The sequence below is a fragment of the Dermacentor andersoni genome, chromosome 4 (genome assembly GCF_023375885.2).
Source record: "Dermacentor andersoni chromosome 4, qqDerAnde1_hic_scaffold, whole genome shotgun sequence".
Taxonomy (NCBI): domain Eukaryota; kingdom Metazoa; phylum Arthropoda; class Arachnida; order Ixodida; family Ixodidae; genus Dermacentor; species Dermacentor andersoni.
In genome coordinates, this window is record NC_092817.1 from 64,440,007 (window position 1) to 64,457,910 (window position 17,904).

At 41.5% G+C, this 17,904-nt stretch overlaps 1 protein-coding gene across 4 annotated transcripts; it reads right to left on the reverse strand.

Annotated features, from left to right (window-relative positions):
- Positions 1–3,814: 3,814 nt before the first annotated feature.
- On the reverse strand, positions 3,815–15,172 carry LOC126536707 (uncharacterized). 4 transcript variants are annotated; one of them, XR_008613669.2, is made up of 5 exons: positions 14,742–15,172; positions 13,903–13,993; positions 9,581–9,766; positions 7,633–7,794; positions 3,815–3,917 (listed from the first exon to the last, which is right to left on the reverse strand). XR_008613669.2 is itself a non-coding variant. In XM_055073863.2 (5 exons), exons 1-4 carry the CDS (start codon positions 15,011–15,013, stop codon positions 7,717–7,719), a joined length of 627 nt encoding a protein of 208 aa, XP_054929838.1. In that variant the 5' UTR covers positions 15,014–15,172; the 3' UTR covers positions 3,815–3,917; positions 7,681–7,716. The 4 variants fall into 4 exon arrangements, 2 of the variants coding, with proteins under 2 accessions (XP_054929838.1, XP_054929837.1); XR_008613668.2 differs by having other exon boundaries at positions 3,815–3,920; XM_055073863.2 differs by having other exon boundaries at positions 7,681–7,794.
- Positions 15,173–17,904: the final 2,732 nt, after the last annotated feature.

Below are 17,904 nucleotides of genomic sequence, written 5' to 3' on the forward strand. Positions count from 1 at the left end.
GCACCACATACCCTATTAAGATTTCTAAAGCGCAGCGACGCGTCTGTACTGTGGGCAGGAGGAACCATGGCGACTGGTCTGCGCCGCATCCTGCTGACAATGCGAAACAGAATCGTTCTCTAAACTGCTGAGCTGTGAAGAAAGCTAATACTGCTGAGGGGTGGAGCTATGCTCCTCACCCCTCCTCCCAATAAAAGAAGGGTACAAACGTTTGCGGCCATAATGCCGTGTAATGTTGGAGCTGCTTCACACTAAATGTTGCTTGAGCCGTTTGAAACAACCCTGTGATGTGAGAAGAACGGCCTAAGAATTGCAACTAGATTGGTGAAAGGTGCTAGACAGTTCGGAAAACAGACCTCATGTCGTGCAGCTTAGGCTTATAAATATAAGCAGCTTGCATTCACTTCCTTGTTAAGGCACGAATCACGTGCGGCCTGCATTTCATGCGTGAAAAGAGTTCCACGTTGCCACATAACATTGTTGTTCCTTGGTGCCAACAAAGATCATAATCTTCTTCCACTATTCCGTTGGCCACTGGTTCGTCAGAGCCTTATAACGTACAAATTGATTCGGTACATGCGAAGGAAGGGTTCGATGTTGAAACTGATTCAAGAGCAAGACGACTGCGCCATATAGGCATCTATCCGGCCTTAAAGTGTTTTCTATCAGAATCCTCTCTCCCACTCCCGTTTTTTAATTCCTAATTGCTTTGTTTAAACATTCATGTGGTACAAGTCTTCCGGGCTAATAATAATAGAAGCGAGATAGAAAAAGAAATATTGAGTAGAAAGAGAGAAAATTAATGGTAAATCCATTAAGGTAAACCGAAAGAAAAGCTTCTATATAGTTTGCTACATGGTACTGGAGGGAGGTGAAGTGCGAACAAAGGGGGAATGAATAGGGAAGAAAGAAACGAAACGCGCCATATAAATGTGACGAAGGGGCGGAACGCCCGGGAATATCCACGCCTCTCTGATAGGCCACTCAAACGTGGATACTTTATTAGAGCATTGAGGTAACTTATGGTGCGTCGGCCGTATAGGCCGGCATTCAACGCTGAAATGACAATCGTCAAGAGTCACAATTGCAACAGACGTTAGAGCTGCATAGAAATGTTGCTTGGACTATGGGCTAACGAATTATTAAATAGCGATGCATCTGAAACCTTTAATAACCTTCTTTACTGAAAGTGACACTTTCTTTACTGAAAGTATCTGTACCCACACTTACTTTGTCCTTGCGTGCTTGTTTATTTAGTTTTGTTTTATTTAATTCAATCGATTGATTGGTCTTAGTTTATTTGCAGAATGCGAACAATGTGCCAGTTTGTTGCGTTCTTTTTTTTTTTTTGAGCATTTCAATGTGTTTACAAAATGTGCTTTATTGCCGGAACGCTTTTTCGTATCACCTTATGTTATCATCCTTTGAATATTCGGCAATGCATTATACTTGTGGAGGCACGGGCGACTCAATAGATACCAACATTTACAATTTCATCCATATAAGCCCTTCACTCACTCAGCCCGGCATTCCAGGATTGCCGGCTCCGAGGGTGGCTGGTCGTCGCGATGGGCCAACGTCGTCGCCAGCGCCCGCATGTGTGCGCTGTGCCTTGGACAGCGTCAAAGAATATATTCGGTAGTTTACTCGCTGCCGCTGTTGTCACAAGCAGCACTGCCGGCCATTTCAATGCCGATGCAAAGGATTTGGCAAAGCTAAGCCAAGTCACAGTCTGGAACGGAATGTTCTCTAGGTACCGGATAGTCGAGATTGGGGGGGGGGGGGGGGAGGGGGGGTCGTAGTCGAAGTGGAAGTTCAAGGCGATACGTACGTCTATGATGGCAACTGCGTACATTTCCCCTTGGCGCCATCTGTTCTTGACAGGGGGATGGGCTTCTGCACGCCCTCTTCGTGCGCATATCGATCACCAGTGAAATTCTCGTCGTGCATTGTGCTACAGTGGCTGAAAAGTGGCCTCGTAAGGCCGTCCATAAAATTTCAGTCATTCTAACCATAGAACGTCGACAGATGTGGAGCTCGATGCTCTTAGGCGCGCACTTCGTGTCAACAGTGACGAATCATCTAAAATAATGTGTTCAGTGCTTGCAAGGCACCTCTACAATTTGTACGTTACGCCTTACGGCGAGAACCATATGAGGTATTCGTTCGAAACATAGTTTCATGCAATAATTACGAGACGCAACTCTGGCGCTAGTGTCTACGGGAGCTGAAATTAGGGCACTTCAGCAAGTATGGCAATTATGGGCAGTACATCGATTTGCCTAAATTCGTCCTTTTTAATTCAAACGGCTGCGCGTTTTTCTAAAGTCGTCATTTCCAACATATTATTGTGTCTCAGTTAAATAAATAAATATTATTGCGATTGTCCGACGGCAGAATTCGATCACAGGAGCGCTAGCAAAGGAGCCCTATATTGAAACCATTACGCCCCGAACGCACGCATCGACAAGCGGCATAGAATGCCCTGAGGAGTTTCTTGCGGGAAAGCCAGCGTGCTGAGGCGCTTCGCGCGGTACAATTTCGCCACCTCGACAGGTTGATCCGCTGCAAATAGTAGCGATTGCGCGTATTCGCACAGTATTCTTTACTTGAAGAAGTATATATCGCTTTGAAGCTTAAGAGAATGGAGATAGATATAGCGCAAATAAACAAAGCCACAAGAACATCTGAATATATATAAGTACGAACATGAGACAAATTCGTGTACGTCTCCATCATTCCCATGGTGGCTGAACGATCGCAGTGCCGGAGTTTCCTTTCATAATTACTGCATGAAACTCTATAGTTCTAAACAGTCGTGAGGTCTTTCAACACTTCGGCGAGCAAGGCTGTGAGTAAATGAGCCCAAGTGGCAGCCAGGCCGAAAATGATCGCTTTATATAAAAACGTGCGAAGACAAAAGTTTCACAGGCAACAGTTTTAGAAGGAGCACTTAAGCGACATTCTTTCGCATTTAGGGCTGGAGATATGAAAAAGATATGCGAAGTACATGAAGGCAGCTCTGAAAAAGGGTTCGCTCGTCGGAAGTAAGTGCTGCACTGTAAAAAAAATTTTCCTTACTTTACAGAAAATTTGCTGGTAATTTGTGACCGAACACTCTTCCGTAAATTAAGAACGGTCATTTCCGTAGAACGGACAACTGTAAAAGAGAGACCGTAATACAAGATACGAGTGCTTCTGTATCTAGAAAACGGAAGACTCTGTATTCTGAATCTGTACTATAACCGTTAAAGTACGGTGCTTCTCGTATTCAGAAAACGGAACACACTGTATGCTGAATTTGTACTATAACCGTTAAAATACAGGTGCTTGCCGTATTCAGAAAACGAAAGACTCCGTATGCTAAATCTGTACTATATCCGTTAAAGTACAGGTGCTTCCCGTATTTCATCTTGCAGAGCATATCCATTGTTCAAAGAATGTGCCATCGGGGACAAAATTGCCCAGGACGTGTGAGAGTCGACCGAATTTTAGGGTGCACTATTTGCTGGGATCAGTCGTGCTACCATCTGCGTTCGGAATGTGCATACGTGACCCACTGTTTTCAGCGGTCTTGAACAGAAATGCAATTTGGTCAACGCTCGCACTTCCAGGGTACTTTTGTCCACGATAGTACATCGCCTTTAATGCAAATGTCATGAAGGCAGCTCATAGACAAAGCAGCAGGTCACCATTGAGAAAATTGTCTTGCCAACACACTGACATGGCTGCAGAGATAAAACAGTTTGCACTTTGTGATATGAATGCACTGCGTAGCATATGTACACAAAGGTGCAACATTACAGTCCTCAAGTTCTTAGATCACAGAAGCAACTTTATTTTCTTCAATCACTCGTCTTGCACTTCTTCCTGGTGAAAGTTGTTCTTGACCCAAAATGCTTGCAAGGATAAACTTGCTGCTGTTAGGAGAAACAAATAGTATTCGTGAATATCCATCCTAAAGAAAGCGGCAAAAAAGTATAATCACAGAACACGACAAAGCAGTAACTTCTGTGCTAGAAAAACATGTAAGTAGACCAACATTGTTGGAACAAGGGATGTTGCTATAGCCAACATTTCGACATAGGTGCTTGTCATTAGGGTAGCAAATGTTTTCCTTGGCTGTGTTGTTTTGGATTGTGCATAGCTCAGTGGCCCCTAGCCTCATTGGGGGAGAAGAAACTGGTGCATATAATAGGTCAAGAGAAGCCAAAGTGTTAAAATAAAGGAAGGAAGGGTGTGCTTAGCAGTGGTGATTGTGATGGAGCGGGTATGAGCACTACTGTCAGTTCTTGCAAAGAGTAGGGGTGACCAAAACAGAAAATGATGTACACATGTAAGCAGTCATTAATCCAGTAGACCTAATCTTCCGAGAAGACAAAATAGGTATCAAGATAAACAGTTTACACTTTTGGAAAAGGAAAACGAAGAATTAAGGAAAATAAATTTTGTATCAAGATGCATCTGGTTAAGATCACTGTAAATGGTAAATGAAGGCACATTACGAATATATATTTTGTTAAAAGCCGATGAAGATATATTAACGAAATATTAAAAAATAGGGACATTAAAATTAAACTGGGTATGACCATAAAACAGTAAAGAACAGCCTGTGGAAAAAAATGGGATGGACAATATGATAACCAGGTGCAAGATTGCAAAACGTCGAGCGCTGTTTATATTCATGCTGCTGTTGACGGCTGCAAGTTTCTGTCTTCCTGTGGAACCTTTGTCTTACTTGAACAAGGAAATGGGTCATTTTTTAAACAAGTCAGTTCATATGCAGTTCAAAGCTTCATCATTATTATATTGAAAGAAAATATTATGGTCAGTTCTCGTGGGTTTGCTTTCATTCACCAGTTATTTCCACCGGTGTAAGCTCAAAATTTAATGGTCTGAATGGACCTTAGCTCCTCGCAAACCATTAGCTGGTCTTTTTTTCAACACAGATGCCTGCACATTATATGTGTTGGCAGGAGTGCTAGCGAACTACATTAAACTTGTTGCCACAAGCAAAGTGAAACTTGGTAACAGTGATTGAAAAAAAAAAAACCAGCATTCCACAATATTGATTCAAGTCGTCTAGAAAAGTTGCTTAAGTTAATGTACACCCCCCACCCCACCAGACACAATTATACACCACACTGACTCTCATGGTGTCAACCATGCTATTATAGCACTAGGCATCAAGTAAGAGAATTAGAAGATAAGAGGGCACAATGCTTTTTGTTAGAACATCAAATGTGCTTTACATAAATGCTACATTCCAACTAACAAAGGAGCAGCCGATAGTGACCAATGCATACGAAAGCTAATGACATTCTGTGCAGCAGAATGTTGACGCTGAGGTGTTATGCGCACAAGTGCACTCATTCACACAAAATGACATCCTGCAGACAAACCTTGTGCCAACATTACAGTTTGAAAAACACCACAGTGGAAAGCAAAGAGTGCTAAATTTGTTGAAAATTACTAAAAATTATTCGATTATTCATTATCCTTACTGCTCATTGAAGATTCACAGATTGTTCTCTACGGGTGCTGTAAACTGCTTTTATAGTGGTAGCAACAATGATCTGTGGCACAGACAAGAATAAATGCTCATGAAGTTTATGCAAGAGTATACCCTACAAATTACACCCCATTTCACATTCCAATGTGGTAGAAGAGGAAGACGAAAAAAACTACTTTCTCGTGGAGGATGCGTACCCCAGAACAGAAGAAACAAGTGTACCCTAACCATTGCTGCTGCCGATGCCTGTGCACTAGCAGTTACATATAATATGGCAGTTACAATTGTTTTTCCACAAGCACTGCAAGCTGCTGCCAGTTTACCAGTACAGAGCTGTAATAAATTTAGGGCAAGTTAAAGCTCTCTAATGGATTCATCTCATATGACACAATTGGAATGCAATATTCTGCAAATAAGTGAAGAGCGATGTGCCATCCCATACAATGAAACACCTTTGAAGAATCTGAATCACCACCTGCACTCTTAGGCAGTTACACCCTTTGGAATGCCCCTTCTGCCACACAACAATAATCATTATCTGCCTTGATGTGTTTCCTTTCTTTAAAACGCCACGGCCGCTCCTTTCCTTTCGGGAATGCTATCATGCTGATAATGCGCATGCCGTTCGTTACTGGAAATTACAGGGCTCACAGCGTTAAAGAAAGGAAACGCAACAAGGCAGATGACGATTATCGTTGTGTGGCAGAAGGGGCACTCCAAAGGGGGTAACTTTGCCTAAGAGTGCGGGCAGTGATGAGGTAAAAGAGTGTGTTCTGTGTAAAGTAGTGCACCTGTATAACCTAAAGCTGTGGAGAATGCATTTAGTATCAGCTGAGAAGGTTTCTAATTTTAATTGCACACAGTAAAAACCTCCATGCAGTTTTGCAAAACGCAAACCCCCTACCTTTTTGTTGTTCAAAGGCAATGACACGTAGGGCCATAACATGTACATTATGAGTTTTGTTCCCAAACAATCAAAGTGAATAGCACCACGTTAAGTGTTATGTGCCTTCTGTCTCACATTTTCTGTCAAAAATTGGTAGTGTCAAGTGCTGCGATCGGCAGAAAAACGGATTTCTGGAGCAATATAAAGTATTAAGTACCGTGATCTCAGTTCTTTCACTGCTGTTTAAGCATTATCGGGTCTTAAAGTAAAGAAACGAGGAATAAATACACGCATATTTTACGTCACAACCCCCATGAGGCATTTAGTAGTCTGGATTATAAAGGATTCCAGATTTACAATGCAGGACAGATTTTATTCCACTGAAAGGATGGCATCATGCCAATGATTCTGCATTTGGTGCTATATTTATTTGTATTTAGTTCCATTGGAATGTGTGTGTACTGTCAGCGATATTGCTTGACATGTTTTAGATTGACTGTTTTCTAAATTTAGGCAAATTCGTATTCGCAAATAACCTTGTATGACACCAAGAACTTGCTTAGCAGGAGTATTTCTAACATTTGCAAGATATTAGGCTCTTGAATGCATATCTAAGCCTGGGGTGCACGCCGCCCCCTAATCTCATCAGCAAGTTTATGGAACTTGCTGATGAGATTACATTTCACATTTATCACATTTACATTCATCACATTCCATTCATCACTTATCACTTTACATTCATCATAACATACAAGGTATGTTATGATGAATGTAAAGTTGCTTGAAAGGGAGAAATAGGGAAATTAAACAGGTGAATTATGCAGCATAAGAATGATGTCAGCAAGAAGCACTGCCACTCAATGCGCATAGACTATCAAACGCAAGAATTATTTGGGATGATTTAAAATTCTGGCATTGGAACGAAATGTCTTTTAATCTATATATAAACTGATTATTCACTCTACTACCACTACCTTTACCAGAAACATTCATAATCATTATCCTATTTATGCCACACCATCCTAGCTAATATTCAAGCCTTCATAAGCTGCTTTTTTTATTGCTAATTCTCTGTCGGAAAGAGGTGTCCGTATGAAGACCATATCATACACTTATTACCCGTTTTTTTGATAAATGATAAGGGAAAAACTTCACACCAAAAATGCTTTGAGCTTGAGCAAGTTCTACGTTTGAAGCTGTTGATTCTTTTTTCCCTTTGCCATCATTGACGCACCTGGTTAGCTAAGTAGACAGAAAAGCTGCAGGAGAAAGGTAGGGGTACCAAATTAGACTTGTGCCCCAGGGGACCTTTTCACGGTCACTGGAGGAACTGCCTGTGGCCTCGGCATCTTCCTTGAGGGCCATGGCCATGTCTAAGAAACCTTGTCTCCACAGGCTGCATAAAAAAGGATAATTATCTGAGCCAAGTCTTTTTCTTAAAAGAACCCATTTAAGGTGTATTCGTGGCTTTGCACCACAAAACTGACACATGACTGGCCACTCAAGACACTTTATGTGTATTCGCAGGTTTATTCCTTGGAAAAACACTTTTATGTAGCACACAATGAGTAACAGTAACAAAAAAGTGTATAAGGAGGCTTTCATATTGCTGTACAACTTTTTATTGACACATTTCATTTAATTATTTGAGATATTTATTAACAAATTAAGAATTATGTAATTAGGCAGAATGCAAAATATAATCAGAGTATCTCAAAGCGACGGCAAACAACATTACCTTCATTTTGTCTAGTTACATCGCATTTACATATTTCTAAATCTTGGTGCACGATAGTTAAGACACCCTGTAGATCAAAAAACAATATTAAAATTTTCATAATCATCTCTTGCGTTATTGGTGGCTATGGCTGCTTCAAGTTATTCTTTCAGTACGGTACAAGCAGTTTTGAAGTGAAATTGTTTTGCATCGAGGGTGGTAATCTAGAAAATCAAGCAAAAGGTCAAGTTGTGTTCACTATTCAGATGTTTAACTAAGAAGCTGCAGGAAAAGGAAACAGAACACAACACCTAATAAACAATGCAAAATTTGAATATTTGAACTGAACAAGAAACCAGTTTTTGAAAACGGAAAAAAAGCCAGCAGCTTATGTCGAATACACCCTTGCTATGTACTCCAAGTGAAGTTGTTACCGCAATGCTTGGGCACCATACGAACGTAACAATCAACAACTTTGAGCAGAATATTAACACCACTAAATGAACTGGCCTTTGAAGATTCTTGATCTGAAATCCTCAACGACTTGTTCTGGTGTTTAATCTGTCGAGCTCAATCTGTATTCTCAAAAGCTGGCTCTCGGCCATAATTTCTCTAAACACAACATCAGCTTAAATCTCAAGATAGGGTTGACCTGTAAATAAAGTGGATAATGCATGGCAAACATCATGAACACTCTTACATGTTAACCAGAGGGTTCACTCATGCAGCCATGAAATTGTGATGCAGACACAATATATTGAAGCTGGTTTTGTGAAGTGTTTCATGCTTCCAAGGCTTCTTCTCCAGATGAGAATAAAAAAAGAACTTCAACATGCTCACAATACGTTGGCCATTTGCAAGTAAACAGCAGCCTTTTTGGGCGCACAGGTTGCCTGGTGCAAATATACTATGCCACAGTACTTGCGTTACCCAGTACCAGCCACTTCAAAATGCAATGTGTTCAGAGCCCTTTCCCTCTGTTTTTTTGCTTTGGAAACAGTTTACCATGTGTTCAGTAGGTGTCGAGAAAGGGGACAGAAAACACTGTGCACCAGTGATTTCTAATGTTTTGCTGGATGCAGCACACCGCACCGGATGCAGGTGAAGCCAGTGGAAATGCGGTGTCATGCAGGCGCTTGTCCTGGAAGCAGGGCATATTTATATGGTGGACTAACTAGTGCGTGCGATCAGATAATATTGCTGCCGAAAAACTTTTCTTTGTGGCTTTTCACATTTTAGGAGGTCTCTACATGTCTGGTACGCGCTTTTATGACAATCTGAACCCGTATACGATAGTGTTCTCTTACATCAAGTTTTTTCTCATTTACCAGTGTTTCCATTGCACGCCATTTATGTTAGCTACACTGTAGACACTGCAATGGAAAAATTCTGGACACCTCGAAACACTGCTTGGGTAGCTTATGGCACATCAGGCAGGCATGTTAGGGGAAGAAATGCCACACACCCATGCAAACGAAGTGCTGCCACAAAGTTGTGAAGCACCAACTTCCGGGACAAGGTTGGCTTCAGTCGAGGGTGCTCGATGTGCTGTCCATGCCCTGTAGTAGAGATCAGTGGTGTGGACCCTTTTATACTGGCTGTCTTTTCTGGTCGGAACCTTGGCAACAGCTTCCACCATACTTTTTTGAACCTGCAACATGTGCAGAGAAAGTCACATCACTGTACGTTGATTGTATGGCTTTATTGTTCTACACATTCTATCAAATCATTAAAAAATACATTTCGCACATTTTTACAACTGTATATAGACAGTCAAGTTGCTAGACACACGAAACATTACCATCCCTCTGACAGAATGCAACAATAGAAGCGTACAATGTAAAGCTACACTAAAATTTAAATTGATGTGACACCGTATGAGCATACAGTATGCTTACTGCATGCTCTAGCCCTGTGTCAAGTAAAAGTTAATCGTCAATCATTTATGGTGTATTTCTACTTATTCTGGGTCATCAAACTGTACAATCAATGTTCCAAGTTTACACATTGCTGGCTTTTGATTGCCTATGTGATCCGTTTCCTACTTACACATGCAGTAATCCCACTGTAATAAGGAAAAAGAGTTAGAAAAAGGAATGCCATGATAATCTTCCACATTTGCTGAGGGCAGGAACAATGGCCAATAGCATGTGGTTGAAGCTACATAAATACTCAGTTTTCCCACAGCTTAATTGTTCAGCAAGTAATAAAGAGGTACGCTGTGCGCCTCTGCATAACCAATAAAATCTGACTACTTGACACTGTACTAAGGCTGCTGCTTGATAGTGTTCGGCAGTTCGGCTTTGGTTTTCTGATATACAGAACTGTTTAGGTACCAGTAGTTTACTTTGCGATAAAATGGAACTTGGAGCACTGGTCATTTGCACATAAATAATGCGACAGCAAATATAACACAAGGATAGGAATATGGGTCTCTTAGAAAAAGTACATACACATTATGAATATAATGTGATGTGATGCCACAATGAAACAGAAAGCAACGCATAGAAGTGGACGGCACTTCCATGCCACCAAGGTTATTGGACAGACAGTACTTCAGAAGTGCCCGCAACACAGTCAAAGAAGGCAAAGCAGCATTTCTTTGCGTTCAACACAATGCATTGGCGGGCTAGTTGGTGCGAATCCATAAATACTTTAGCGCAAAACAATGGACACAAGAAAGACGACCAGCACAAGGCGCTACTCTCAACTGACATCACTTTATTGCGTCACTCCTTTATAGATAGTAGAATCTAGAAGAACATGTGCAGTGAGCACCATGTGCAGGGACCACCAGCAACCGATCACAAGAGCGCACTCATGCGACGGGATCCAAAAAACCATATTGAGCACCGCACAAGGTTAAAGAAGGCACACTAATGCACTGTGACCCCAATGACTGTATGAAGAAAGCTTCCGATAACTCTCGGGCGGTGGTATCACAGCACTTTTTCAAAATCATAGTATCACGAAACATGGCTTTGCACTTCCATATTTTACAATGTTGAGCCAAATGGGAACCTGTGCCTGTTGGTATGGATCGCTTATGTTCGCAATGTTTCGTGATACTACGATTTTGAAAAAGAGCCGTGATACCATCGCCAGAGAGTTATCGGAAGCTTTCTTCATACAGTCATTGGGGTCACAGTGCATTAGTGTGCTTTCTTTAATTTTGTACAGTGCTCAATATGTTTCTTTTTGGATTCTGTCCTATGAGTGTGCTCTTGTGATCAGATGTTGGTGGTTCCTGCACATGGTGTTCACAGCGCATGTTCTTCTAGATTCTGCTGTCTACAAAGGAGGGACGCAATAAAGTGATGTCAGTTGAGAGTAGCGCCTTGTTCTGTCGTCTTTCTTGTGTCCATTGTTTTGCGCTGAAAAAGTAATTATGTCCTTGTGTGTGTTTGAAGACAGCTCCACACACAGTAACGATTCCAGTATTGGTGCCCAGTGGTTTAGCTCGCCGCAGCTTGAAGTGCCACAAAATATAAGGAGAGAAACCTGCATTATAGTTTTGTTGCAAACAAGAATATAACGTGAAGTGCATTCTGAGGCCAGAAACTATAGAAAAAAATTTCATGATGCACCACTGTGCAGGGTTTTATAGCAAAGTCAAATACATTTAGTGTAAATATCACACTATGATGGTACACAATGGTGGTAATCTGTAATAATATAAAAGGTGCCTTAATGTTACAACAAAAGTTGACATTACTTAATAATAGCCCTGTAAAATTTAGCATGCAGGGGCACCACTTGGTTAAACAATAGTGATGTAATGTCTATGTACACAAGTATTGCCCATGCATTTCTGCCATTGTCCAAATGGCATAAATGAATGGGTAATACTTGTATACATAGATATTACATCTCTATTGTTTAACGAAGTGGGTAAACTAGTCTGCCTCATACAAGATTAAAATTAAACCATAAATTATGTACAGTCACCCTAACAGTAACACCTCATTTGAACTTCACAGTAAGTAGACGTCACCTATTCAAAGTTTATATGTTGAATGTAACGAACCCTCATTACAGCAGCGCAGAGCATTCCTCACATTTCCTTACGTACTCAGAATTCAAGTCATCACCGCAACACATATGCTACAACATCGTCACAGAGTGCAACTCACGCTTACACTACAGAAATAAACCAAACATGTTTAGGCCACTTGTGCTGCAGTATGAGCAATAGTGTCGGGATTATGAAATTCCCCACGAAGTCCTCCAGGTTGCCAAGAAACCAGAACAGTTGGCCCCGTGGTACGATTTCACGCAGTTGTGCGACTGGACATTAACACATTTAAGGAAAAGAAACACTCCTCACAACCACATTATACAAGAATTCCGTGCTCTTCAGGACCAATATCAAAATCACATGCAATTCTACACTGATGGGTCCAAAACAAAACAACACATGGGTGTAGGGGCCGTAACAGAAAATTGGGAAAGAAGTATTCGTCTACCAAAACATGCCCTTGTTTTCACTGCTGAAGTTTACGCTTTATGGGTTGTAGTGAAAAAGATTATCACTGGCAAGCACAAAAACACAGTCATTTACACTGATTCTTTAAGTACACTGAAGGCTCTAAACCTAAAATCTGAGTGTGAACCCCTGTTAGGGGACATACTAAACATGGTCGCACTTAACAAATATGGGAGATCAATCCACTTCTGCTGGGTACCAAGTCATGTTGGGATACCGGGTAACGAAGCAGCCGATAGATATGCATCGATGGCAGCGAACAAAGAGATAACAAACACAACACTTCCATACAAAGATAGCATCCGCGCGATTAGAAAAGCCTTAACGGCGAAATGGCAACGCGAATGGGATCATTGTGCTGACAACAAACTACATCTCACGAAACCCATAGTTGGCGAGTGGAAGTCATGCTACCATCAGGAGCGGTTCATCAATGTAGTTTTATGCCGACTACGCATTGGGCACACACACCTCACACACAATTACTTACTTACGAAAGAAGACACACCAACATGCGAGAAATGTCAACAGCCACAGACAGTTATGCACATATTACTCACATGTACGCAGACTGAAACACACAGACAAACACTTTTGCACAAATTATATCAACTACACATACCTTTACACCCTGCTCTAATTTTAGGTGATGATCCGCTAGTCCCATTATGAGACGTTCGTAAATTTCTAGACGACACTGGATTTTTACATAAAATATAGATTATTAACAAAGCCTTTTCCCTCATTAACTGGATTTTAAAACACCTCATGTTTGGCGCAGCATAGCCTTAGCCGCTTTTGCGCCATTAAGCCCCATTTAACTAAGTAAGTAAGTAGACGCCTGTTGATGCCAGCCTCCCCCAATGCTAAACTGTGCTGCATGCTTTACAGAGAAATTATAGTGGTATCACTAAACTCTGAAGCTATTCAGGACTGCAGCATTGTAGAAGACATCTACAAATGTCCCATTTCATGTGTAACAGCCTGAATTGCTTGCACATCTTACCAAGTGCAAATTAAAATTACTTCTCCTTGTTTAGCATTTTTGCCTGCTAGACCACAATCCAATGTCATCAATATATTAACATATTACCTCAAAGAACCTAATTTGGCTTATAGATTAACACCTTTGCATACTGCCACAGCTACACTCTGTCATATGCGTTGCAATCATAAAGGAGTGCTTGTCCACCAGCACTCCAATGTCACTAACAGTGATCACCTACACAGCTTGATTCAGGTGACAGGTGGCAGTCATGATTCAGGTGGCAAATAGCTAAGAGAAAAAAAAATCCACTCACTTTGAGAGCTACAATACTGCGATAACTTGAGAGAGATGGACCCATTGCAGGCAGCAGACCTCTTCTCAGCTCCAGCACAACAGCAACTTGCCTTTCAGTAAAAGAAAAGGATTGATTAGTAATGATAAGTTACCTTGTTTTTGCTGAGTATCAATACAATCTGACTTTCATGCATATCCACTCTCCGCTTTAGTAATACAACTGAATTATTCGTAAAATAAAAGAGTCAATGATGATACCATTCGCTTCTCTTGTATGTCCAATTTTTTTCGCACTGATACCCCGTTTACTGCTTGCTTACTGACACGAATGCCTTGACTGCCCAGACATCATTCGAAGCAACACGTCTTGCTGCACTGCAAAAAGTTGCACCGAGGAAACACAGCAGAGCAGCCAGAGGAAAGAACTTTTTTTTTCTGGTCACAATTAAAATGTGCACCAAAGTAAGAAAGTAACGATCACAGGTAGTGAACGACTGCTATTGCCTCGAACGTTTATTTCCGTATTTTAACAGAAGTTCTTGTATCGGATACAGTATGCTCTCAAGCCAATACAAGCGTCAATACAGTGCGCAACTGAACGCAGTTTTATTCTACGCTTTTAACGCGAGTGAGCAAAAGGTTAGAAGTACCTCACGGAAATTGCGATCGAGCCGATCGCGCTACGACTGGAATCGATCCGAAAAGATAGGGTGATCCCTTTCCCCATTCATGCGTCAGTTTTGCCCTAAGACGTTGCATAGTGGTCTTTTGAAACAATATTTCTGTTCGCGACACCGGCTTACCACACATCACTAACACCTACGTTATGCAAACCAAATAAGATTAAAATGGGCTTACCTCATGAGCAAGTTACGAGTGCGCGTAGACTGTTGAACACCCGTTGAGAGCAAGCAGGATATATCCGTGTCCAAGCGCATACGTGCACCCAAACACAGGACAACTTCTTCGATGCCGCAGCGTGCAGAGTTTTGTACACGAAGTGAAAGACATCCAGCGCAAATATCTCCGCGCGATGACGGCAAATGACGAGCGCACAAGCGTACAAAACACAGCGACAAATTCGGAACTTTGCCAATTCGAACGTGCCGAGACCCAAGCAGCGTAACCATCCATCGTTTCTGTTCTTCGCTCCCGATGCGTCAATCTCTCTTCCTTGGAGTCTTGCTTCACTCTTGAGTACAAATCAAGAGATATTTACGGCAAAATAACAACTTTTACAACACGACACGAAAAATTCCGGCTGACTACACATGTGCAGCTCCGTCTGCCACTCCTAACGGACGCGCAACGCGCGCTGCCCCCTGGTGCCGCACTCTGTGAGCGCGAACAGAATCGGTTTCGTTTTCGCATTTGTGCTCTAGTTACTGTATCGTATCAGTTCAACGAGCGCAAGCTATCTTGGCACGCTGGAACGACACGTGCCTTTCCTTGCCCCCTATTTCCACTACGCCCTTTCCCTCGCTCTGGTATAAAATGCCCAGCGCAATAAACATAACAGTTCACTGTTGTCTTGAAACGCCTGATGTTGGTTTCTTCGACCGGGACCCGGTCGATACAGTTACTGGAACTGCAATATAATTGCTTGACAATTAATTGAATTCGAAAAGAGAACACTTTCTCTCCCACAAGTTAGTGCCTTTTATACAAAGAGAGAGAGAATGCAAGAAGCAGAAAGGCAGGGAGGTCAACCAAAGCGTTCGCTACTGGGGATAGCTAACCCCTGTGCTGCAATGAAGTGCAAAGCAATGCACTGCGATGCGTCCATAATCTCTAGCATAGCGATAATTTGGGCTGGTTGGTGCATGTAATGAACGGGTAAATACTGAGTTGTGTCATAACATTACCCATATATAAAGCACATGGAACTAATGGTGTTGCATTCTAGGTCAAAAAGAAATAAAGCTTGAATCGTTACATCTCGGCACTGGGCATTCTTTCTTTCCGTATTATTTTTTTCTTCTTTTTGACAGTACACACAGTACTAGCACGGTAATAGGTCCTTCATCTTCAGTCACCTTCCAGTAGTTTACACACATGTCGGTGCATGTTCGCGTTCTTTATTCTACCGTACAAGAACGAGCGCGCTTACCGGTCTTGGTTCAAGATGAAGCGCCAAATGTTTGCGATTACATCTTATCGCAAGAATTAACACATGAACAGTGAAGATTATGCGTAATCGATTTGTCTCAATGAATGGGCAGTTATTGTCAGAGACGAGATATTTTGTAAATATTATGGGAATGAGTTAAACCAACTTAATTGCAGTTCAGCAATGCCCTTTGACACTTGGGTTAATTGCTTGCCGCATTCGAAAATTTCATCCGACCGTTGTACTTGGATCTATAGGCCGCCAGCCCCCTTCGAGACCATTTGCTGCAAAATGTAAATGCCGTTACGGTCATTATACCACTCCCTGCGTTTCGGTACTGATTTAGAGTGCACACAATTTTTGACGTATACGGAGCACCAATGTCATTCCCAGTGCACCAGCACCTGAATGCTGCAAGCTTGTTTACGTATGCACGTATGTCCACGGCTCTTCGTTCACTTAAACTACAACTATTAACTACAAAGCGCTTAATTTGTGAACATTGCGAGAACGCGCATATATTTGCGCATATGATCAGCGAGGCCCATATGCGCGGCAAACTGCGACCGCAATAGAAGATGCGTATATTTATACGATCTGTTATTGCAACTTTTGGTAGAAGGCTAGCTCTCACATATTGTACGCATCTTCATAATGCGTACAGTTTGCGTGTTCAATAAAATATTGTTGGCTGAAACTTTACGAGTACGAGCGCTCATTCAGACAGCTAAAGTTTTCTCACAATAATACGCATGTTCGCATAACAAAAATACGGAATTCTGTCTGTTTCGTCCAAAACAGTGTATAGCCGTACATATGATTACAGTGAAAATGTCCGTAAAGCTGAAAACGGAGAGCACTTTCCGTATATTAACAGCAGATTTTGCCGTATTTTTGAAATATGACATAGTTTCCGTATTTTTACCCTGCAGTTCTCCGTATAATGACGGAAATCCCCCGTATAATTACGGAAATTTTTTACAGTGTGTGTCAATGCTTTTGCCTAAGCATCTTCGTTTTTTTGTTATTCTACTTTTAGTTCTGTTTTGAAATGACGAAACCATAGCGCAACTTCAGGAGTCTCAGACTTATGGGAAAATAATGAACAAGTTCGGGCTATCACCGAGTAGTCAATTTGAAAAGGTGTGAACAAAGGCACAAAAAAAAAGAAAGAACGCATCGATACGTCTTCCGCTTTACCTCGTTTTTAGTTTGTTCTTACCAAACCAACAAAACAGTCATTTGGGGGAGAAATAGTAGAGATTCTGTCCACTACAAAGATAGTTTCGATGTCAAGGCGTATGAAAAGAACATAGTAGAAACCTGATAAGAAAATTGGATTGGGAATATTGTAAGCTTAACGCACAACACTGAAACCTGTACTCAGTGGCTCCTAGCCTATGCTGCACGAACTGGTGCAGTGCACCATTGACGCTGTTTCCACAAAAATACCATTGAAAACCAAAGTGAATAAGGCACTGGGTTCAAATAAGAAACTGGAATATCGATGCACTAAATGCGCCAGAATCTATCCCCTTTAACTTTCCGAAGATTACATCGTATCGGAAGCAGCACAAGGTGTAAGAATGGTTTGGTTGGAAAATGATAGATCGCACATGGAAACAGAGATCATTTTCATCTTACGATCTTATCCCGTGCAGCGTGCAGCGGATCTCCCATGAAAACGTGACAATTAAAATTCAAGCAGTTTTCTACATTACTACCAAGAATGACTGTTTACAGTTCTATGTATTAATAATAATATTAGGTATATACAGCTATTACATTGGGACGAACAAATATTAGTGATATGAGAATACGAAAATTGCGAGTACGAATCGAATGGTTCTTACGGTTCGATTTGTATTCTATTAGAGAGTCCGCTATTCGAAGTTTTCGAATATATTTGTT